Here is a 23,778-nt window from a genome sequence, read left to right as displayed (position 1 = left end):
GATCAAGGTATTACTGTTAAGTAGCCTATCTGGGAAGAGAATAATCAATCTGATTTGCCATGAAAACAATATTAACATGATAAACAATATGAGATTCTTCTTCCACATCATTGTTAATGCACATTTTTAGACCAGTGTTTCTCCACCTCAACAACTTTAAGATGTATAGGCATGCTGGCTGGCTAATTGTGGGAACTGAAGTTCACCCATCTTAAAATTACAGAAGTTGAGAAACAGTTTTAGAAATTGTGCTGATCATTAACCTCTGCTGTGAATCCCCCATGCCTTCTTGCTCCAACTCCTTTTTAAAAAGTTATTTGATATATGGAATGTTCTGAGAAATTAACTGGTTTCCAATAAACGCTTTGCAGGCAGTTGGAAGTGGGCCCAGTAAGCCTCAGCCACAAGCTTGGTCTTCATTAAATTAAAGGAAGGCATTCCAGTCCTATTTGTAATTTGGCAGGAATCAAAGCAATCAGGTTTTTCAGAGGGCCATCTTGTGATTTTGTGCTACAATCATTTCTTTTATTTCTGCTAACTACATAGGAGGAGGCATTAGCAAACTTGGGGGTTATGCTGGTTGGAGTGGAAGGGTACGAATGGAAATGCTTGGGTGGGGAATACAATGAAGTGGATAAAATCTCTTATTGTTGCTATCAGTTCTGTAGCTTAGACTATATAAAAAGTATTGACTTTCCATGTAATTTATTTGAATACACACACACACACATCTGTATCTTGTGTTTGTCATCTCCTGGGAGTTTTAATTCTGTGGGCCAATAGTATCTTCTCTGTTTTTTAAAGATCAGTGCCCTACAATCATTGATGGACATTCATATTTGTTTTATTATATGCAAAAAACCCAACAGCCATCAATAAATTTGAAAAATGTTCTGTACAGTACATGGTACATGGCAAAATTGTGCATGATCTTCACATGTGTCTATGAATTTTTGTTTTTATCCACACAGAAAAAACAATACAGATCACTTGATGTCCATGTATAAATGAGCCATCTCATATGCTACATACGAATTTTTCATTTGTTTTAAAATTATTTGCCAAGAGCTGGCTTACATAATTAAGTGCAGTATCATATGGTTCATATTATGCACATCGCTTTTGATTGCAACTTATTTGCTGCATTTTGGACTGCTGACTGCAAATCCCTGCATCCGCAGAAAAGTATAGTGGTGGCATAAGCCAGTGTTTACAGGCTACCATAGTAGCCTATCTATAGTGTCTCATTGACACAGCAGGTATTAACATCAAGCGGCAACACATGCACGTGTGAATCACTGGTGAATAGAACCAAATACAAAGAAATACTGGTAGTCCTCGAGTTATGACCACAATTGAGCCCAAAATTTATGTTGCTAAGTGAAACATTTAAGTGAGTTTGCCCCATTTTATGACTTTTCTTGCGCCAAAGCCGTTAAGCAAATCACTGCAGTTGTTAAGTTAGTAACATTTATTAAGTGAATCTGGATTCCCCACTGACTTCACTTGTCAGAAGGTCACGAAAGATGACCACATCCAGGACACTGCAACCATAAATATGAACCAGTTGCCAAGCCCCTGACTTTTGATCATGTGACCGTAGGGATGCTGCAACGGTGGTAAGAGGGGAAAAAATGGCCCTAAGTCGCATTTTCAGAGCCGTTGTAACTTTCAAGGGTCACTAAACGAACTTGTGGTAAGTTTGAGGACCACTTGCAAAATACAATTGAAAAACCTGCCCGTTCGTGTGTTAAGCGGGCACAACTACAGCGGCCAAAAAGGCACGGTACATATTAGCATGTGCATTACACGATGAAATCCTACCACGGAATCTCTCCCAGGGCTTTTTCAGACTATTGGAATTTTCCTGGGCGCCCGAAGGCTCGGCAAGACCACCGAAGCTTCCGACGGACTGCGAGGAACAAAAAGAGAGCCCGCGCTTCACCTGCTCTTGTTCCACGTGGGCCTCGGCCTCCCACCCCACCCCCACCCCCTCCACGTCCCGGGCCGCATTCTTCTGAAGTCTACTTCCTCGGGGTGTGATTGGCTGTGGGGCTGGCAAGCGCTCGCCCGCCCGTCCGTCCCGGCCCGCGTCTACAGCGCTTCTCTGTGTATATGTTTGCGCGCGCGGGGAGAGCCACCCCCTCTCGCTCCAACACCTCAGCCTCGCGCCACTTCTCTTCTCTTCTCCTCTCTTTCTCTCCCTCTCTTCTCAGGCGAATCCTCTGTTAAGGCTCCGGTTCTTCCCTCAAAGAAAAGCTAGAAGGTGAGTGTGTTGTTCGGAAGAGGACGGCGCGAGGGGAGAGGCGCGCGCGCTTGCCTCCTCCTTGCAACCCGCTCGAGCTGTTGCATCAGACGCCCGTCGGAGCGGCCGCCGTCTTGAAACACGGGGGGGGGGGGTGGAGGGGTGGAGGAGGTCGTGTGGCTCAGGGTTGGGCGGAGGGGAGAAGCAAGCAAGAAAGGAGGGTCCCTTTGCTTGCTCTCGACAACTCTTCCCACTCCCCCGCACCTCCGCGGAGGGGCCCCTTCGCCGGCCGCAGAGACTTCAAAGGGACCTCAAAGGAAACGTGGGCCAAAAGCTCGGGGGTCACCAAAGGGCGAGCGGTTGTGGGTGGGTGGGTGACGGGACTGGGGGTGGTGGCGGTGAAAGGGTGCTTCTGGGCGGCTCTGGGTCCCGCGGTCGCTCGTTGGTGGGCTTGGCCGGAGAAGCCAATAACGTACAAGCGAGACCCTTTGAGGGGGCCTCTGCGGGGAAGAGAGGGCGCGGAGGGGCGGCTTTAGGCTAGAGCTCAGGACGGTGGAGGGGGGAACCGGGGTTTTCGCCCAAGAAACCAGGGTTGTCCGTCCCTCAGCCGCTCGGCAAGCCGTTGGCTGGAAAGGCTGGGTGTTTTATTTTGGGTGGTTCGTTGTTGCCACGTGGGCTCCCTCGAAATATATAGACATATACTGTATGCAAGCACGCGCGCACTCACATACACACACACAGACAGACGTTCCAAGCAACACAGGCCAAATCAATCCTGAAGCCGAGAACAACCTGTCTACAACCAGGTCTTTGAAATAAAAGGTGGGTTAAATAAAGCGCAAATATTTATTGGATTTTAGAGTAGACAAATATAACTAGGCAGGAGTTTTAGCGAAAATTGAATTTTGGACACCTGCTTAGACTCATGTGGTGTGTTTTTGGGGTGGCAGGTTCTACTTAAAATGGTACCAAGTTCAAAGAGAATCGAGTCTGTCAAACTTGAACATGGGTTATAAAATTGGAGGGCGTCTTCTCTGGGGATCAGAGAGGTCTTGTTGGAGAAGTAAAAGAGCAACTTCTTAGCATGGCAGGGATTTGGAATACAGTAAGTGAATATCTAGTACATAAGATGACCTAAATTCAATGTATTAATATTTAGCTTTTTAAATCATCAAGGTGGTCCATACAATTAGAAATTAGTGTTAACTCTAAACAGTGTATTTGAATCCCTTTAGTGCTGCCCTACAGGTAGCCATTGACTTAGGACCATAATTGGGACCCAAATTTTGGTTGCTAAGCAAATTGTTAAATGAATCACGCCTGATTTTTTATTACCTTTTTTGCCACGATTGCTAAGGGAATTGCTGCAGTTTTAAGCAAATACAGCTTCCCTCATTGATTTTGCTTGCTGGAAGCTAGCTGGGAAGATCACAAATGGTGATCATATGACCCCAGTACAGTGCAACCATGGCAAATACATATCAGTTGCCAAGTGTCTGAATTTCAGTTAAATGATGGGAGGGAGCTGGGATGCTGCTACAGTCATAAGCACCAGGACTGACCAGAATTCCCATTTTTCAGTGCTGTTGTAACATGGTTGTAAGTCGAGGACTACCTATAATTTTAACATTATTGTGTAAAATTGTCTGCATATCACAGATAATGGGAGGATAATTGAAAAAATAAAATAAAATTTCCCTCTAGACAAACTTGGCTCCTTTAAAAGGCAAAAAAAAAAAAGTAATTTCAATTGACTACTTTTACTGTCTGCTAGAGGCACCAAATATCTCAGGCTACCTTAAAGGGTGGATTTTAAATTCTGGATTTTGATTTGAGAATTGATCTAGGGAAGGAGTATTATTCTGGACAGTTTAGGGCAGCTTCCTCCACCAGGTGCCTTTCTGCACTTTTTGGACTTTTGCTCCAATTCTCAGCCAATGAAGCCAAAGGAATTTTGGAAATTTCAATGCCCACATACATGAAAGATGGGTTAGCAGAGAGTACAGTGCCTTTGTGCATGGAATATAAGGGAATATGTGCAAGATTGCAACATATATTTCCTAATAACATTCCATGTGAATTATGTAATTTGCATCAGTTGTGTCATTTGCACAGTGAAATCATGGTATATGTGATGTCAGTCCCCCATCCCCTAATGGACAGCTGTGATTCCACTGAAGTAATTCAATGCCTTTTTCTAAATTCTTTTTCATTCTATACATTTGGCATGGTTCAGAGTGGTTACTCTGTTTCCTGCATTGTGGGCATTTTAGGCTGGTTTAAAATGTATTAATGGATCGTAATTAATCTATATTTAGTGAGGCTTTATAGATAGATTTTCTTTGTTGTAGGATCCAAAAATATCTTCTCTGTGTTTGATTGCACCATGTGCAGTTTAATTATTATTTAAACACTTAAAATTGATGTATTGGTTACCAAAATAGGAAAGAGATTGAAAAGGGGAAGGTGTGAAGTTTATTTTTTCTCTCCCCACAAAATTTGGGCCGGACCCGTACACCACAATGGATCTGAATTAACGGAAAGTAGCATATCTGCCTGTCTTTGATTGCCTTCTTTAGCATTCACAAATAATAATAGGGCAAGTACAAGAGTCTTTTCAATATTCTTTGCAAATAGACTACCCTATCATTTAGATGTATTTCCCACATTTATATGTGGCACTTCTTTTATACTTTTGCCTACTTTATTAGGCAACAGTGATCGTGTTTGGAACTCCTGCAAAGTGCAATACTTTTCTGCTCTTCGTTAAAGTGGTTTCATTAAAGTAAGATTTTAAGTGAGCCTAAAATAAAAAAAAAATTGCTGCTTCTTGCTGCTGTAAGAAATCCACATACTCTTTTTCCAAGTCTTTCCCCCAGTCTTATGATAGGATGGTTTCGACATGTACTAAATAAATAAGCAACACTTATTTAGAAGTCTGAAAAATGTTCAGATCTCTAAATACATAACTGAGTTGGGCAAAGGCTGGATCACTTTTTTTAAAAAAAATCAACTTTTAAAGCTTGCACAAACTTAGGAATCTGTTGTTTTCATACACACACATACACATTATGCTGTTAAAAAGTCTTAACATGTAACGAGGCATGTTTTTGAAAAGATAAAAATTCCCCATTCCACCTCTACTACATGTTGATATCTGCCACTTAAGTCCTACTACAGGTAGTCCTTGACTTACGACCGGTTGATTAGCAACTGTTTGAAGTTATAGCAGACCTACCTGGGGGCTACTTATAACCTAGATCCAAGTTCTAGTGGTTAGGTCACATAAGTGGACTTCAGGCACTCAGTAACCCGGTTGCAGTTGGTCATTTTATTTTATTATTATTTTATTATTATTTTATTTATTCATTTTAATATAAACTCAACCTATAAACAAAGGATTACAAGTGCAATATATTTACACATTGTACTAATTCAAAGCCAAGTTAACCACCATATGATTTAGTGCAACAATGTATGAATGCAGCTAGGACTCTTTCCAGTGTAATCTTTCCAATCTGCAGCATCCTGCATTCACGTGATCGCATTTTAATGACAGTTTTGCTGAAAATCAGCATTTCCAGGTCTCTGCAAAACCATACCCATAGTGAATCACTGTTTTGCTTAAAAACTGCAGTGCTCACTTAATGGTTGCCACAAACAATGGTAATGGACAGGCTGCATAATAGTCATAAGTCAAAGACTGTACCTGTATAGAAGGCTGTAGTGCGCCTGTTCTTTCTCTCCTCTTCCTGTTTGAGTCTCTGTTCAAAAAATACATTTATTTTTAAATGTGGACGAGCTTTAGCTCCTTTGCTGGATCCAAATGGAGTATTGTCAAGGTTCAAATTTTCCTTGGAATTAATACTGATTCCAGTGGTGGGCTTCTACCAGTTTCACAACGGGTTTGGTGAGTGTGTGCTTTGCACATGCACTTGGTGCACGCGCAGCACATTACAAAAACACGGTGGTACAGCTATAAAACTGACTTTCCATGGCAATGCCGGTGAGTAAAACAGCTGAGGGGCGCCTCGGCTGAGCTTCAAAACTGCAGAAATAAAGGAACGGACTAAAGCAGGGGCAGGTGGGTGGGCCTAACCCAGGGGTCCCCAACCACTGGGCCGCAGACCGGTACCGGTCCGTGGAACATTTCCTACCGGGCCGCCAGTTTGCTGGGCGCCGCCATCTTGTTTGACAAGAAAGTGCTTCCAGGTGAGCTTTTCTGGTTGGAAAGCAGCGTTTGGGTCCTGAAGGAATCCTCGCACCTTAGTTTCATCAAAGGGGTGGGGGGCTTCAAATGAAACTAAGGCGCGAGGATTCTTTCAGCACCCAAGGCAAGGCGAGCCGAGCGACCGTCCCGAAGCCGTCCCGAAGCGAAGCCCATCGACAAAGGTACAAAGGAGGAGTTGAAGGTGGCAGGGAGAAGTGGGGGACGGCTGGCTGGCTGGTCGCTCGGCTCGCCTTGCCTTGTCATGCGTGCTGATGCTGGTACTGGCCGCGGATCATTTTGTGATGCCGGTACCGGGCCGTGGCACAAAAAAGGTTGGGGGCCACTGGAACCAATCGCCAGAGCATAGGGTTCGCCCAAACCCGTGAGAACCCTGACCCGTGAGCAGCCCACCCACCTCTGACTGATTCACAATGTGAGAATGTGTTTCTCTACCCTGAGTAGTCAGCAGATTATTCTGGAAACAGTCCTAGCTGCATTCGTACATCGTTGTGCTAAATCAGAGGTCTTCAAACTTGACAGCTTTAAGACTTGTGGACTTAAAAACTGCCAGAATTCCTCCTCGTGTCATGTTAGCTCAGGAATTCTGGGAGTTGAAGTCCACCAGTCTTAAAGCTGTCAAGTTTGAAGACCCTTACGCTAAATCATACGTTGGTTAACTTGGCTTTGATTTAGTGCAATGTGTGAACCTTTGCATTTGTAAACCTTTGTTCATAGCTTTGAATTTATATTAAAAGGAATGTATAGACCAGACTACTTCGCAAAATGTGTGAACTCATCTTGGTTGTAGCTTTTTGCCTGTGATGATACATTTGGATGTGTAAAATAACCACTGGAAGTTCTGTTTGTCTGAACCAGTTTTGGAGGACCAATGCTAACGTAGCTGAGGGGGTTAGGTCTTTGAAACCCATATGCTTAAAATAATGGAAAATTTGAATCATCCAATGATGTGTAAACAGCCCTGTTATATAGACTTGGAAGCATTTTTCCTAGTTTTATTTTGGGCTTGGTTTCAGTGCTGAAGATATCCTGGGAGGGCTAAGCAGCTGAGCCTCATCAGGATTGTTGCCAGGGTCTTTCAAGGTCAAGTTGCATTCCTGCTCCTTTCAACAAACTGAGATCAACCTGGGACCAAACAGAAATTGCGTAGGGCTCAGTTACTCTCCCAAGCCCTGGCCAGTAGGTTGATTTCATTCATATATCAAGCCCTGTCATGTTCTGGCCTTTGCAGTTTTTTTTCCCCATTGGCCTGGAGTACGCAGCAACCATTCCATTTTGTGTCTAGACAATAATGCTCAGTTCTTCTCTTGCAAATGGAGAGAGGTAGGCTTTCCAGCTAATCCAGGAAGCGAAACACAGCTCACAAGAACATTTTTATCCTGTAACCTCAGAAAGGGAGTTTCCACGCTCGGAATTTGCAGTTTTAAGTGAGAAAAAGGCGCATATTTGTCTGGTTGTCCTCATGCGCCTACAGTTGCGTGGGGGAAAATGGAAGAATGAAGCAGGCTGCATATGGATACAGCTGGAAGCAATTTCAGCACTTTTTCCACCCCGAAGCAAGATCGACAAGAATAGCTGCAGTTGTCTTTGGGCATGGCTTGGCTGATGCTAATATTTGTCAGCATCTGGATTCTGGAGGAAAGAATGGGGGTGGGGTGGATGGGTCAAGAAATAAGACTCTTGCCTTGGGCAGATCCTTTAAACAGCAAATCTGGGGCAAAATGCTGGTTTTCAATCTTTGTTTTTTTTCCTGCCAATCCTGCCAGGATGGCGTGTGCTTTTTGTTTAGAGTGGATGTGCGCTGAACATGTCCGTGCGGCTGCCTATTGCTCCTCCCACTGTTGTCACCTGATATAAAGGTAGCACGTGCAGCTTATTTCAAAGTATCTATGCATTGGAGTGGGGAAATCTTTTCAAGAGGAGACACTTGCTTTGGGGATGATGGCTGTGGATCTTTTAAATCGTTTTCTGGCTGCCAATTTAGTTTGGCCTTTAGTGCTAGTCACACTAGGGAAAGGCCACTCGCAACTATAGATACCAAGTGGGTCTTCCACCGAAGTCTTTCCGATCTAGGAGGATGGATTTCAAGGTTGTACAGGTAGTCCTCGACTTACAACCACAATTGAGCCCAAAATTTCTGTTGCTAAAGTGAAACATTCGTTAAGTGATTTTTGCCCCCTAACCCTTCCTTGCCACAGTTGTTAAGTGAATCACTACTACCGGTTAAGTTAGCAGCACGGTTGTTAAGTGAGCCTGTCTTCCCCATTGACTCTGCTTATCAGAAGCCACAAGAAAAAAATTTTTTTTGAAAACATGAAGGAAAGAATGGAAAAGATGGACAATAAAATGGAGAATATCCAACAAATAATAACAAAAAATGAAAGACAGATGCAGAAAATAGAAGAGAAATCAGAACAAATGGAGAAGAAGGTGGAAGAGATGGATAAACACTTTGATTATTATTTCCTAAAATGATCTGTACCCAGACAACACACTGTTCAATTGAAACTGGAAATTTTGGATGTTATACAGTAATTAAAAAAAGAAGTTGGAAAAGGTGATTTATATGAACCTGTGACATTACAACCGTGATAAATATGAGTCAGTTGCCAGTTGTCTGGATTTGGATCAGGTGACCATTGGGATGCTGCAAAGGCCGTAAGTATGAAAAATTATACAGTAATAAGTCACTTTTTTCAGTGACGTAACTTTGAATGGTCACTAAACAAACCGCTGCATGTCGAGGACTACCTGCATACTGTTTGCTAGTTGGTGAAAGCCACCAGATGACGGGTTCTAATCCTACCTAGGGGATAGCTTATCTAGCTTCTTTGGTCCCCATTTTCTTCACGCTTACAGGCAGCATCCCTATAGAGAAGCTGTTGGACTTCTTGGAAACCTCTGTTGGAAACAGGCAATCTGATAAGAATTCCCTGATCCTTGTACCCAGTGTACGTTGATTTGGAACGAGGGAGGGACAAAAGAAGTTTGAGAAGTGACCGAAAAAAGAGACATACCTTAATTCTGGATATATAAAAGAGATATTTTAAAGTTCTGAAAGTTTCTTGGGACAATGAAAAGATGAACAGAAATCAAGTTCAGGGACTTTATTTGAAGGGTTAAAAATAAAAATTGTTCAAAAGCACAGGGGAGGAATATATGGTTGGCCTATTAATTCAAGGTTAACATTGATGATTATATCTGATATCTCTTATTTAACATTTTTGATAAGGAACAATAACAAAGCTTTTGGATTTTGTTTTTAGTTTAGAGGTGAGTTATGGGGGAAAGAGAGTATATGTTGTATTAAGAAATGGTGATACGCTAGTAAAATTGTTTATGTTTGCTGGGATGAAGGGGGAAGCTACTTCTTTCCTTCCTTTTTTCTTTTCTTTTTTCATTCTGTTTTTCTTTTTTATATTGTTTGTAGTCTCTATTAGTTTTTATTCTATTTGTAACACATAATAAAATTATTTGGAAGAAAGATTTGGAAAGAGGGAGGGGTGGCAGGCCTCAATTGCATCACTAAGGGTCAGAAAGACCTTAGTATCCCTCGTAGGTGGAGATCCTAAATGCATGAGATACCAGAAGCCAGTGGCAATCAGCTCTTGTTGGTTTAAAGTTCATAGTCTCCTGACTTTGGCATTTCATTATCAATTTCAATATTTAGGTTAGATGTTTTCTTTGGTAGATTAATCAGACTCAAATTTGGGGGTGGCATATTTTCCTGGGAGTAAGCCTTGTTGAAACTCTATGAGATTTAGTTCCAAGTAAATATTGGTAAGGTTCATTTTTAAATTATTAACATATTTTGGGTAATGGAGCTGAATAGGATGACTGTATCTTCCCTGGGTAAATTAAAACTTCACTTGTTGACAGGCTTATACTACTTTAGCATCTACAGAAATACACCCATATTTCTATGAAGTTTTTCATTAAGCAAACATTCATGAAATTGGTTAGTAAATGCAGCAATTATTTAAGCAGCTGGTTTGGAAGTAGACCATTTTATGCCCTGGAAAGGAAAGTAGAGCTGAGAAAACTAATCAGAGGGCTTCCCTTATTTGTTTGTATCGCTTAGCTTAAGAGGTTTTTGTGGAACTGGTTGAGACAAAATGCAAACATACCCTTTGATTTATTTTTGACAATGAAAGAGTGTATTTTTGTTTTGTTATGGTTTAGTAAGCATTTGCAAGACAATCATTTCCTGGCTTCCTTTGAAGTTAGCACTGGGCTTACACAATGCAATTTTAGTGATGTGTATAATTTTCTAGAACCAATGGATGCAAAGGGATTTACTTCAGAATAAGAATGCAACTGTTGTATTGTTAATCGGTCCACATATCGGTAGCTTGAACTACCAGTTTGCATCCATGCAGACGATTCTTTATATTTTAGCATTTGTTATTGGAAAGTGTCTGATTCCTTTCCAGATTTCAGGGATTTTTTTTTTATCACTTGACTTAACAGCTAGATTTGATGTACTCTTGTGCAATCCCCAGACATATAGAAAGTCATATAAGATCTGATATTTGGAGGAGGTAATAGAAATTGGAATCTACATTTGGAAACTACCATGATTTTCTACAATATTGGATTTTATCTTACTCAGGACTCAAATGTCTTATTACCCTAAAGTACGTAGATTAAAAATTCTCACACTTTCCTGGTCCTGTTTAGCTTGGGTCCATATACAGAGCAAAATAATTATTGTGAAATAAACAGATTTTTATAATAATAGGGTGTGAATTTATAGAAGTATGATGATGCCATTGCTAATATTGTATGGTAATTAATGTTTGGATTTGAATGGTGAGGGGGATGCCTGCATGACCTTGAAATCCACCAGGTGAATTAGTCTCAATCATTTTTCTCAGCACAGTCTATTTCATAGTTTTGGTATAAATAAAGGAAGATGATATGAAAAGATGAACTCACCCCACAAACACACCTGGAGCTCCTTAAAGGAATGATGGAACACAAACTTAAATCTCTTATACTTTATGACTTTACATGGCAATACCACCTCACCATTTTAAAACATAAAACCTGGAGAACCTATGGCTTTCAAATTTTGATGCGCTCACAGCAACTCGTAGCAACCTATGTGTAACCCATGTCAGCTGTACAAGCTAGAAACTGTAATTCAACAATATTTGACGTCTTCTGTTTTCTGCCCCTGACTCTCCTTTTACACATGTTTACTGCTAACTACAGTTATAAAATAGAAAGGCGGAATAATTCAGAAAAACAGTTTCTCTTTAATAAGAGATACACACTTCAGTTGATTTCATAAAATTGGCTCTTGGGCAAAAGAGAAAAGACTGAACTGCAATGACAATCCACCTTCTGTAAAACAAAGTCCAGGAGCGAACATGGGATATTTCCTTAGTTGTAATTAACACAAACCTCGTGCCCTTCAGTTGTGTTTAAGATATAACTCTTATCAAGGCAGATAAGACAGTAGACTAAATGTAGGAAAATAGCCTGTAGCCAGATGTGATTCTTCTTCTGTATTACTTTGCTGCATTTCTTGAAACGTTCACCTAATGTTCACATATTAACTTATTTGGGTTTATTCTAAAACAATTTGCTGGGTCTCACTCAAATTGTTGAGCAAAGAATGTACTGCTATGTACATTCTTCCTGCCTCCTTCAGCTTCTCACCTCTTCCATAGTGTTTCTCTGGTTGCATTAGTTATTGTGAGCATATTTTCAAGCATTTCCCCTGTCTTTGTGTATATAGGGTCCAATTCAAGGTGCTGGGCCAGGTAATTTGACCGACTGACTTTTTCTGGTCACATCTACATGACCCACCAGAGCAGGGAGACAGGGAATGCTATGAGTCTCCTCTAGAGATCTAGAGGGGCCTTCTCTGTGGTAACTCCCTCCACAATTGGCCCTCCACTCCGACTCTTTCACAAGACCCTGAAAGACCTGGTTTTGACAACAGGTCTGGGGACCTCAGAATAGAATGGAGCCCATCAAATGACTTATTTGATTGATTGATTGATTGATTGTTGTTGCCAGGGGAGTGGGAGGTTACATAATACACAAATAAATCAATCTCTTTTTGTCAGTAGAACTTCAGAACCAGAAATGCTTTTCACTTGCTCAAATCTCTGTTGAATCCTCCTGTTGTGATTGTTTTGTATTTTGTATTATAGGAAGAAGCCGGCTTACGATAGTACAAACTTGGTGATCCAATCTGCTGCAACAGTGAAAGAAACAACATACTTGTTGTAACAGGATCCTTGGAGTAGCGAAGTCAGATTGCTGTGAGAAAAAACTCATTCTAAAGATTAGTGGTCTGGACATTAATCTGCTAAAAAGGTTTGTGGTTACTTTGCACACCCATCTCCCTTCTGCAGACTTAGTGTCATCATACTGACATTTAGCAATAGTTGTTTCTTAATCTTCTTTTTTAATTCTGAACATATGCAGAAATATTTGACTGAAAAACTGAGAAGTAGCACTTGCTGCAAAATGTACATTGATAGTTTGAATTGTAGAATCTCTTCAGATTCTGCAATTCAAACTATCAGTGTATATTTTGCAGCAAGTGTTACTTCTCAGTTTTTCAGTGATGAAAACTAAGTGATGATTAAAATGCTGGACGTGGACAAGAAGTCTCTGGGTCATATTCCCAGCTGACTCTGAAAGAATATAATTGTTGTAGCCATTAACAGCCTGATAGAAACTCTCCTTCATTTTACTTGTCTGGATAGGCCAGTCTGTCTTCAGATAACCTAGTTGCAAGATCTTAAAAAATTGTTAGTTGTTTTACTTCTGTATTGTACTATTCAGAGATAACATAATTATCTTTTCCATGTATCTCATTCCAGTTTTGCTGTATTTATGCATAATGTGCAACACATAAATAAATAAAAGTGATTTTGAGGTAAATTACCTGAAATGAACTCCGTGGTTAGAAATGTCGTCTTTGAGAGGACATTTCAGAAATTTGATACCAGTTGTTTAATTTTTCAAAAGTCATGATTGTACCCAAGGCTGCTTTGAGGGAGGTGGTTCCTATCTATGCCCAATCGTTGCTCTCCTATTATTAGTTAAAAGTAGAATTGTAACTAAATTTCCACACTGGCAGGAATCTTGTTTGTTCAGGACATTGTTCAGAACATTTCTAACTTGGTTTTTTTTTTTTCATTATTAAAAACTATTTCAGTTTGGTGTGGACAGGTCATTTGAGACATGCCATACATTTATTTTACCTGTTCTGTTGGATAATTCTATATGTATGCCTACATATGTCTTCTTAAGGATTTCGGCTGAGATCATTGAGAAAGACCCATGATTTTCCTGAACTTTTCATTTTTGCCTGTTAACTCTTCCTATATATGTTTTGCAATTTGTTCCTCATTTACTTTCTCTACTGTATATGACATATTTTGGTTACTCTTCAGATGATATAAATCATTCAGCTATATGATTATGCTACTGCACCTTATTATTGTTCATGTTGGGTACTTTTGTACTGAATTTAAGTACTTCATAATCCAATTATTTTTCATTTTGCCTTGTTATCACACAAATTCCCCATTGCCATTGCATTCAATTAACTTCTGTATTTCTCCTGAAACACCCAACTCTCACTTTCATATGGCAAAATAGCAGGAGCATGGTTCTTTATACAGAAAATAAAGCAAATTTTGCCTCTTCAATATTAATTTCTCATATAGATCGGGCTGCCTTCTACTTATACTGTACATCTTAACATTTCTCTATCCATTTCCCATGTTTTGTGAACATTCTATCAGTATACATCTATTTATTCTAATTTATCAGTGCAATTATTTACTTCTGTCACCTCTCTCAAACATAGCTACCACGTTTTTTTATAGCACATTTTTTAGATCCATGCTCTCTACTGCATCATACAATCTGTTGGACACTCGTAAATGATTTAGGTTCTGAACCAAACACAAGGCAAAAAATTGGGAAGATAAGAAAATGGACATGTTCTGTGTGTTTCTGTTTGTCTGTATGCATGTGTGTGCCAATGAAACAAAAGGAAATAATATTTCTGGACCTTCAGTTAGAAGTTATTGGATGCTGCTATTTTTGGTTGATTTCCGATCATAGCCGACAGTCATCTTTTGCATGGGTTTCCTTGAGAGATTGCAATCAGAGGCTAAAAGATTTTTCCGTGGCCTAAAGATAAGTCTTTATCGCTTTATAATGTTTGCAAATCAGGATGATATTTCAGACCTCGAAATGGGATGAAGATTGTAGGGGTGGCAGTGTTGTGCTGTGGTGAAATGACATTCTAGTCATGTTTGGCTGTTGATCAAGAGGCCCCAGTTGTGTGCACAACGAATATAGATTTGTGGATGGGCTAGATGTACTTAATTTCAATCCAATTCATTAGTAGTTAGAAAAGGACTGACATATTTCCCTTGCGGTAAGATCTGAACTCACAGTTTGCTTAATTGTGAGTTATTAAAGAAGACATGGTTGGCTGCATTCACTCATACTAAGCCACAGGTTTGCAAACCATACTAGTGTTGCAAGCAGGGTTTAGACAACTCTTGATCAAGAACAAAACCACATTAAGGCTCTGGGCATTATGTAAATCTGCTGTTATCATTACTAACTACAATTAATAACAATCATAGTGTTTAAAAACTGGGTAAAATGCTTCAAAACTTTAGGTCAAGGCAAGCCTCATACAAAATACCATCAAACTTAATGACATAATTTTTAATCTTACACATAATTCTCTTAAGAAGAAGCCACTCTGAACACAATTGAACTTAAGTAAACATATTCAAGTAGCACTACCAGTCATGGTTATGCTCATGGTTTGTTCACCAATAGGAAGGATGAAAGAAGCCCACCGGTGTCCCATTTCTGTGGCTGAAAGATGGACGATTAGTTTTATTTCATATTTCAGAAAGGAAATAGCATAAAGCCCAGCTATAGCTAATATTAAATTCTTAATTTTTCTTTCCAGGCATCTTATTATTATTATTTCCTTCCCACCCCTTTTACTTTAGGAGTGTCCTGGGAACAGTTTTTTGTGGGTTGCATGCATTTTTGTAGTCAACCACATCAGGCCAATTTTTCCTTTTGCCCAGGCTCCAACTCCTGTGTTCCATCTTAGGTGTGTTTCTGGCATAGGATTTCCCAAACTGTGAGGTATACCTCCCTTGGGAGGTGCAGGCAGAATCTAGGGGAGAGGTAAAGAACCTTTCAGCTACATTGTTACAATAAATCCAACATTCCTATAGTTTCTTTGTATTGTTTTCATTGTTCCTTTGTGTTCTGTTTTTTTGTGTTTGGATGGTTAGGTGTGTACTTTAAGATTACACTAAAAGGAGGGGTGATGGCAAAAAGTTTAGGAACCCCTGACCTGAAATCACAAGTGACATGACCAAATGGAAACACCAGGCGAAAGCTAGGACACCAAGTCAGCTGTGTATGCAGGACAATTACCCTTGGTTACTTAACCATGGTTAACCCATCGCCTGGGTTAATAAATGATTAACCCAACATACTGAACAACAAACTAATCAAGGGGGCTAATTTCACATAGTTCATTGAGCCTCAAATCAGCCACCCTTTGTTTTGGAAAGAACATACCACTGGACCGTAAACTGCATGCAGCTTTTGCATTCGCCCCCTTTCATGCCATAGTAAGGACAGCAACCTTCCCAGTTTTGCAGCATTGGATAAGTTGGCTGGAATGGCAGTAAGTTTCACAATATTTAGAGGTCACGGGTTCTCAACAGTTGCTGGTTTTTTGTACTTCCCACAGCTTGAAAGAAGAACTGAGAAATACAGTCACAGTTATTACTCCCAGCGGTGGTGAGGCCCATTGGCTCATCCCATCAGAATAGAAAGCTCTTGTTCTATGTTTTCTGTGGGAATATATCTCCGAGGGAAGGATGCAGTTAATGATCAAGGCACCAGTCAGACATCTCCATTTGCATTTTTGCCCCACCCAGCCTTCTCTCAGCTTTTCCCAGGTGGCACATTTAACCCTTGGGTTCTTGGGTCCCAGAGACAGGTGTGTCTCTGTATTTTCTTTCTGAACCTTTCCTTCTTTCTTTATTTCCATTAGCATTGGTGGGAGCTCTCTTCCAGACAGCTAGAAGTTGGGAGGGATTCATTAGGTTACTGTGGAGTGGGATGAAAGTTAAAGTTCTCATTTACCTGACACCTCTGGTTTGGGTAGCAGTATGAAAATGTAAGCGTGCATTTAACATTACATTCTTGATCAAGGATTGAGTAATTTCACCTTCCCCATTCCCATTCCCTCAGGAAGCCTAACTGCCCTTCCCAAAAATATTTCACTGCGGAGAGGCCTGTTGCTATTCTCAGTTTAAGTGGGTTAGCAATCTGAGGCTTCTGTCCAATTTGCCTGGGAGACATACACTACGGGTTGGTTGGTTTTTAAAATTTTGAGAAGTGGGTAAAATCTTTGTTGACTTCAGCTTGTAATGTAACTAAGAGACCTAAGAAGTATATTGCTGGATGGGGTGGTAGGAACAATGCAGCCTTTTATGTTAATTAGGTTTATGGTGGAGAATGTCTTCTTGTATGGTGCCTGCTTATTCAGATCTGCACCAGGTTGAGAAAGGTGGAAGAGTGGATGAAATGCTCTAACGTTTCTGAATAAGAAGGCAGCTCTGCAAATTTGGGGATCATTTTATCTTTGCATTTAGGAGTGAATTTTCTTCCCTGGATATGGCTGGGTCAACGACACTTCAGTAAATCCGTGGTGTGAATGCAACTGTTGTATTCATTACACATGTTACTGCGTCCCCCCGCAGTGATTTCCCTTCCTTCCTCCCCCACAGTCCTCAGACAAAACTACAACAAAATACATCTTCTCTCAAGCCGGACTCTTTGAGAAAGAGGAGAAATGGCTTGTGTGCTTTCCCGCTGTGGGTTTTAGTGCTTTTTTTTTTCTTACCTTAGTGTATAATGGTTATTGTTAGGGGAGGAAAGCTGATAGAGCAGTTGGTACACCACCCAGTACGTGAGGGGAGTACGTGCCATGTTTCTTGGGAGTAGCATGCAGATGTGTGAAAACACTTAGGGAAGCAGCCTGCCAACTTAATGCTTAAAGGTGTGGGTGGGAGAAGGAACAGGCTGACATCCTTCCTCGCCTACCCTCTGTCAGGACAGACTCCCCCCCAGGCATGGGGTTGGAACCGCTGCATGTTTCTTGGTGTGCTTTTCATTAGAGTGGCAAAACTATTCTGGCGGTGCCTCCCTTCCCCTCCCCCCGCCATCCACACCCTTCCTGTAGCTGGGAGTAGAATGTTTGGATTCTCAGGACTACCTAATCCCAGCCCCTTACCCCCTCCGCCCCCCCAGTATTATTGAGTGCTGCTTGCTGAAGTCTTCTCCATGTCCTCAGGTATCCTGCCGAACCAAGTGTATTGCTCTTGCTGCTGCTGGCGGTTTACTGAAATCGTTGCCCACATCCGTGAGCAAACACCCCACTGATTGCGAAGATGGAACTGCAAAAAATGGGAAGCGAGGTTGGCACTGAAAGATTCAACGGTACAATACCTGACAGTGACAAAGCAGCTGTCCTGGAGGATGGGTGAGTCTTTGGTAGGAATGACAGAGAAATCTGTTGGGAATACACCCTCTGTGGCGTAACAGTTTAATATGTTAGGGATTGGGACCAGGAGACCAAGTTCCCACCTGACTGTAAAACTGACCCTCTGACTTCAGACCCATCTTATTCTCTCAGCCCTGCCTACCTCATACTCTGGGGGATAAAATAAGGGGGAGACTCTCTCTCTATATATATACACCGCATTGAGCTCCCAGTGAAAAGGTGAGGTATTAATGCAATAAATATACATACAGGGAGTCCTCGCTTGCCATGGTGATTGGGCCTGCCAATTCCATTGCTAAGTGATGGGGTCATAAAATACAGCATCTCGTCTCTGTGGCAACTTACAGTGGCAGCTGTGGCAGTCCCAGTTACTGTGAATCCAGCATGGTTGCGGTCTCCCACAGACAGATGATCACCATTTATGACCTCTGGTTGGCTTCCCCTTTGACTTTGCTTTTCAGAAGCCAGCGGTGAAGCTCACAATTAACCATGGGATGCTGTGACATAATTATGAGCTGGCTGCCAAAAGCCCAAACTGCCATCACATGACTGTGGGGACACTGCAACAGCCCGCAATAATGAGGACCTCAGTCCGTGCCTTCATAACTAGTTGCTGAATGAGTGGTTGTTTAGTGAAAATGAACCGAATGTACAACTTTGCAAGTTTTGTGAACCGAAGCATGCATTTATGTTATGACTCCCCTTCAAAATTCAAACGAACAAAACAGAAAGCAGCCGTTTCACAATTAAATCAAATGGAAAGAAGTCTTACAAGATAACGGCTGGCAGAAACCACAGCATAAATCTTTACTCTGTCTGGCAAACCAGTCCTGGCAATAAATCTCCAGTCTCAGAGCTTCTTGCTGTAACGTCCTCACTCAAATAGTCATTTTGTTCCTGGCAAAATGTACCAGCCCAGCTGTGTCCTTTTATACTCATTGAGGCAACGTGCTAATTTACTGACTTGCTCTTCTCATTCGCTCCAGCTGATTTTGCCTTCTCAACCGTCTTCTATTTTTTACATTTAACCACAAATTTTCCAAGTTCTCATCTCCACTAGAAGACTCTCAAAACTTCCCTGTCAGCCATTCCCGGCTGTTGATCAGATAAGGAACCAGAGGAGGTCAAAGGTCCTGACAATTCTAATACATCAGGTCTGTCGTCCTTTGTCACGTCCATCTCCTCATCCTGGTTATCAGTCCAATCACTAAGCCAGGCCGGCTCATATTTTTCTGCGATGACCTCCTCACTTGAACTCATATCAATCACAGGAGCTGAATCCAAGCCCGGAGCCACAACACATTTATATTCCTGCAGCGTCTGCACATTGCAGAAGAGAGTCATGGCTTAGAAATACAGCACAAAAGACAAAGATTATTGCAGGGAAAGATGAGCAGTTCACACATGAAAGGGCAACAACAAGAAACAACATAAAATATTAATTATAATTAATAAACCCAATACTTGTGGAATTTATATCTATATATTAGGAAAATTTGTGTAAATTGTAAATTTTAGGAGAAATTTGCATAGTAATTGTACATATGCTTTTATGCAGCCTTCAAAACAAATACAAGTACGGTCGATATAGAAATGGAGCAGAAAAAAAAGAGAGAAATACATTCTAAGTTTGGAAGTTATAAAGAAGAGAAGGTTGGGCATGCAGAATTGGGCAGCGTATGAGAAAGATGGAAATTAACTGAGCAGGCAGAATTGAAGCCAGAAAAGCAGGAATTCAGGTTAGGCAAAGAGACATCAAAGTAGTTCCCCCACATAGGGAAAAATATTTCTGTAATAAAAAGCCCTGGAGGTAATATAGAAAGATGCAGATTGAGAAGCAACTATTTCTAGTGGCAAAATTAATACACAGATCACCAGTCTCTTCTCCAAAATTTTAGAAACTACTCTGCCAGCAGCAAACAAACACACACATTTCTTAGTTCTATGTTCTCTCAAGCTTCCAATTCAGGACTATTTTTTTATTTTCAATTAAACTACCTAGAACCACCCAGTTCCCACCCAGACGGTAAGATGTACCATAGAGATAATACTACTAGAGGTCATTAGCTTCATCAGGTGCTCTCACGTGTTCTTTCTTTGCACTGGCTTCAGGGAGCACCATTTTGCATAATCAACAGTACCTTCAGTAACAAGGGTACCAACATTTCAGTTGTTTATTAAGTCCAGAAATTAATGGCAGGTATACATTTGAAAAAATATTTTTCATGCTCTAAATTTGCCCCTGGACAACTAAATGGTAAGTGTAAGTAGTCATACAGACCCTGATCTCAGGTTTGATATATGGAAATGTCATTAAAAAACAAACCCCCAAAAAATCAGAACACAGAACCAGGGGAAAAAAAAGACCAGAACACATCCTCTCCAGCATCCAACACCCAGATATGCAAGTATTAACACCAGATACAATCAAGCAGAAATTGATACCCTAATCAAGGGACTATGAAGAAGACTACACTCCTACCAACGCTGACAGAGCAAGCTACTTTACATCAACTGACTAGCACTGATGATGTTACTTAGTTGGGTAATGAATTATCTGCAAGCAAGCGACCAAGCTCAGAGAGCACCAAGGACGCCACAGTTCAATCCCGAGCTGCGTACTGTATATTCTCTTTTGTTGGAAATGTATGCTGCTGTGAGACTTGGTGATAATCTGACATCTGTTTAGAGTAGATTCATAAACTAGCTATGATGGCTAAGCAGAGCCTCCGTTTGAGAGGAAGCAAGTCTATCCTGTGGAAGTTAATTGTAGAATTGCATAGACCTTTTATCTCATCTATTGAGACTTCTTTGAGAAGCAGAGCTCACTGCTGGGATGACACAGTCTTGGTTGATACAGAACATACTGGAGGCTTCTTTGCATAGCTCATAATCTATATCCCGTCAGTACATGAAACCATTTTGGGAAAAATGGATTTGCTGCAAGTCCATTCCCACAGCAGCCGCTGACCATGCTAGGAGATATCGGAGGCTATAGAGGGCTTGGGTAGACATATCCTTGTATGAATGGCAGTTCAGTTTAGGCTTCAAACTTTGACTGCCCAGTCTGGCATAATTTAAATCAATGATTGATAATGTTAGTTTCTTCTCCCTTCACAGTCACACACAGACACACCCGTCTAGCCATTAAGCAATAGTAAGAAAGACTTATCACTAAAAGGTTTGGGATTACTGTGCTTTCTGTCTCACGTCATTGGCTGTTAGGGATTTTGCGAATTAGTCCAACAGATCTGTAGGGCACCAGACTGGGGAAGGCTGGTCTAGCTGTTCCCAATTCAGGATAGTTGTTACAACCCAACATAGTAATTATCTCCAAATATTTGAAGCAAAGGCTTAGTAATAATTTAATTAATTAATATTAACACACTGGCTTCATCGTATAGTTACATCAGAATTTGGCAAGAGAGTCAAGATTGCCAAATATATATATATAATTTTAAACTAACACATTTATTTATTAGACCAACCAGACAATATGTAAATCACATTAATAGTTCAATACGTATGCTAAGTACAATAACACATGATGGTTTTATCTACTTTGTTTCCTCTCTTTTCATTTCCTTTCTTTTCCATCTTGACTTGACACTTTAATTAGAACACAGCATAACCTGTATAATATTTGGCTTGAGCCATTGATTTGTGATGCTAAACAGATGCAGTTCTGGTATAGGACTCCACTGACCTTTTCTACTTCTTCCATTTCAGGTATGAGGAAGAGGAACGTATTTCAGCGGAACAAGATGGCTTCTTGCCTAATGCTGCCAGCAAGAAATTTAGCCAATTCACTGATGTAGGTGATGATGTCATCAAATATCTCCAACTCAGCTGTGTCCACAGGGAGTGCAGAATTGTGACAGAGGGATTAACTCTTTTACATGTACTAATAAAGGAGAATAATTGTAATTCAGGGTTGACATGAGCGGTCCTTGGTGCTCTCTGAGCTTGGTTGTTTTCTTGTAGACATTTCATTACCCAAACTAGGTAACATCATCAGTGCTAGTCAAACACTGTGCTAGTGTTAGCACTGATCAGTCCAGCAAGCACCAAGGGCCCATCTCTTATATGTGCAACATGATGTTGCATGCACATTCTGTACAAAAGGGACGAGCTTGCAGTAGGATGGCATGACAGTACTTCCCTCATGAAAGCAACCAGTTCCTGTTTATTCCCATTCCTCTACTTACCATTGAAAGCAAAATTCAAATGTCTCAGCTATTTCTTAATGCAGTTTGCAAATGTCTACCAATACAGCATGACCTAATGAAGCAGGATTGAAGAATTTTCCTTGTACAAGTGTCTTTTTTTTTTTTCATGGGGAGGTGGGGGTGAATGTCATTGCACAACTGTTGCATTGAGATATAAGATCTGGCTCCCAGAATATCTCAGGCTTCTTCATGATGTGTGATGTTTCTTGTTAGCATGCATATTATATTATCATGTAGGTATTTTAGAAGTATTACCTCATTATGTTTTATTATCTATTTATATCATGGCCACCTATATTTATAATTTCCATCAAGGCTTAACCAGCCCTACCTTTATAGACTTCTCTTATCTCCTGGTTCTTTTTCATTTGACTGTCATTGCTTCCTTCTGTTCACACTGAATCATCTCTTCTTTTGAGAACCATCTTTTGTTGTGTCTTCATTCTGGTATGTTCCCACAGACCTGAGTCAAATGCAGACATTCAAAAATATATGGCATAATGTATAAAACTGTAAGAATCAGACTGGTACAGTGCAATATGTTGGTCATTGTATAATAATTGGTAACTTTATAGGGACACTCATGCAGGCCAGGTGTTCTACCACTTCAACTTTCTTTCCTGGATTACCCTTGGATATTTAATGATTGGTATCATTTTTCCCCTTCAGCCTTATGTATTATACCGGTACTTCTGTTAGGATTAGTGCTTTGTTTTCCCTATGGCCCAAAGGCTATTTTCCACCCAATTTCTGAAATTCGGTTTTTGTTTCTTTTCTTAAATCTTGGTTGCAGTTTGAGGGAAAGACTTCGTTTGGGATGTCAGTCTTTAATCTGAGCAACGCCATCATGGGGAGTGGCATCCTGGGCCTGGCCTATGCCATGAGGAATACGGGAATCACCCTCTTTGTGTGAGTGTAACTCCCACAGCTTGGTACCCAGGGGAAAAAAATCCACAATCCAAGGGGGAGGAAGCAAGTAGAAATTCAGCCGCAGTTTCCACCTGTGGGTCTGCTGCTGGATGGATTGTAAGAACTAATTCCCAAGCAGGGATTGGATAGAGTTGGTGAATTCAAGTATGGTTGGGCTAGAATTCAGTCCAGATGAGGATTGGAAAGAGTTCTCTTTGTCTCCATAGAAGAGGCATTCCAGAGTTGGTCCATTTCTGTGAAAGAAGCATTGGGTTGACATTCATTGTTGTCCTTCTTCCAGGATCCTTTTGATCTGCATTGCTTTGCTCTCCTCCTATTCCATTCATCTGCTGCTGAAGTGTGCGGGAGTTGTTGGTGAGTCACAGTTCAGGAGATTCCATAGTATTTGTTATGCGCCACAGGGTAAGACCCTGGCCATAGCCATACTGCTCATTGGGGGTAGAAACAGAACTAATACAATACAGGGGTGCCTTTTATTAAGGGATTTCAGAGAGGTGTTCAGAAGTTTTTGCTATTCTTAGAATCTATGCCTTCTCTCAATTTGGATCAT

At 40.8% G+C, this 23,778-nt stretch overlaps 1 protein-coding gene across 7 annotated transcripts in view; it reads left to right on the top strand.

Annotated features, from left to right (window-relative positions):
• The first annotated feature begins 2,142 nt into the window (after positions 1-2,142).
• Positions 2,143-23,778, top strand: part of SLC38A5 (solute carrier family 38 member 5) — a 38,777-nt gene continuing 17,141 nt past the window's right edge. The window contains exons 1-7 of one of the 7 annotated variants that reach the window (XM_087925638.1): positions 2,143-2,266; positions 8,240-8,332; positions 12,641-12,806; positions 17,860-18,048; positions 21,799-21,883; positions 23,092-23,207; positions 23,509-23,582. In XM_087925638.1, coding sequence (XP_087781764.1) covers positions 17,957-18,048; positions 21,799-21,883; positions 23,092-23,207; positions 23,509-23,582 — 367 coding nt within the window. In that variant the 5' untranslated portion in view covers positions 2,143-2,266; positions 8,240-8,332; positions 12,641-12,806; positions 17,860-17,956. Of the gene's footprint in view, positions 2,267-2,965; positions 3,068-8,239; positions 8,333-12,640; positions 12,807-17,859; positions 18,049-21,798; positions 21,884-23,091; positions 23,208-23,508; positions 23,583-23,778 lie in introns of those variants that run through there. The other 6 variants (XM_087925640.1, XM_026711302.2, XM_087925642.1 and 3 more) reach the window with 6 other exon arrangements.

Source organism: Pseudonaja textilis, chromosome 2 (assembly GCF_049901715.1).
Source record: "Pseudonaja textilis isolate UNSWEBS1 chromosome 2, rPseTex1.2, whole genome shotgun sequence".
NCBI lineage: Eukaryota > Metazoa > Chordata > Lepidosauria > Squamata > Elapidae > Pseudonaja > Pseudonaja textilis.
The sequence above is the reverse complement of the archived record's forward strand: the minus strand, read 5'-3'. Positions and strand labels throughout refer to the sequence as shown.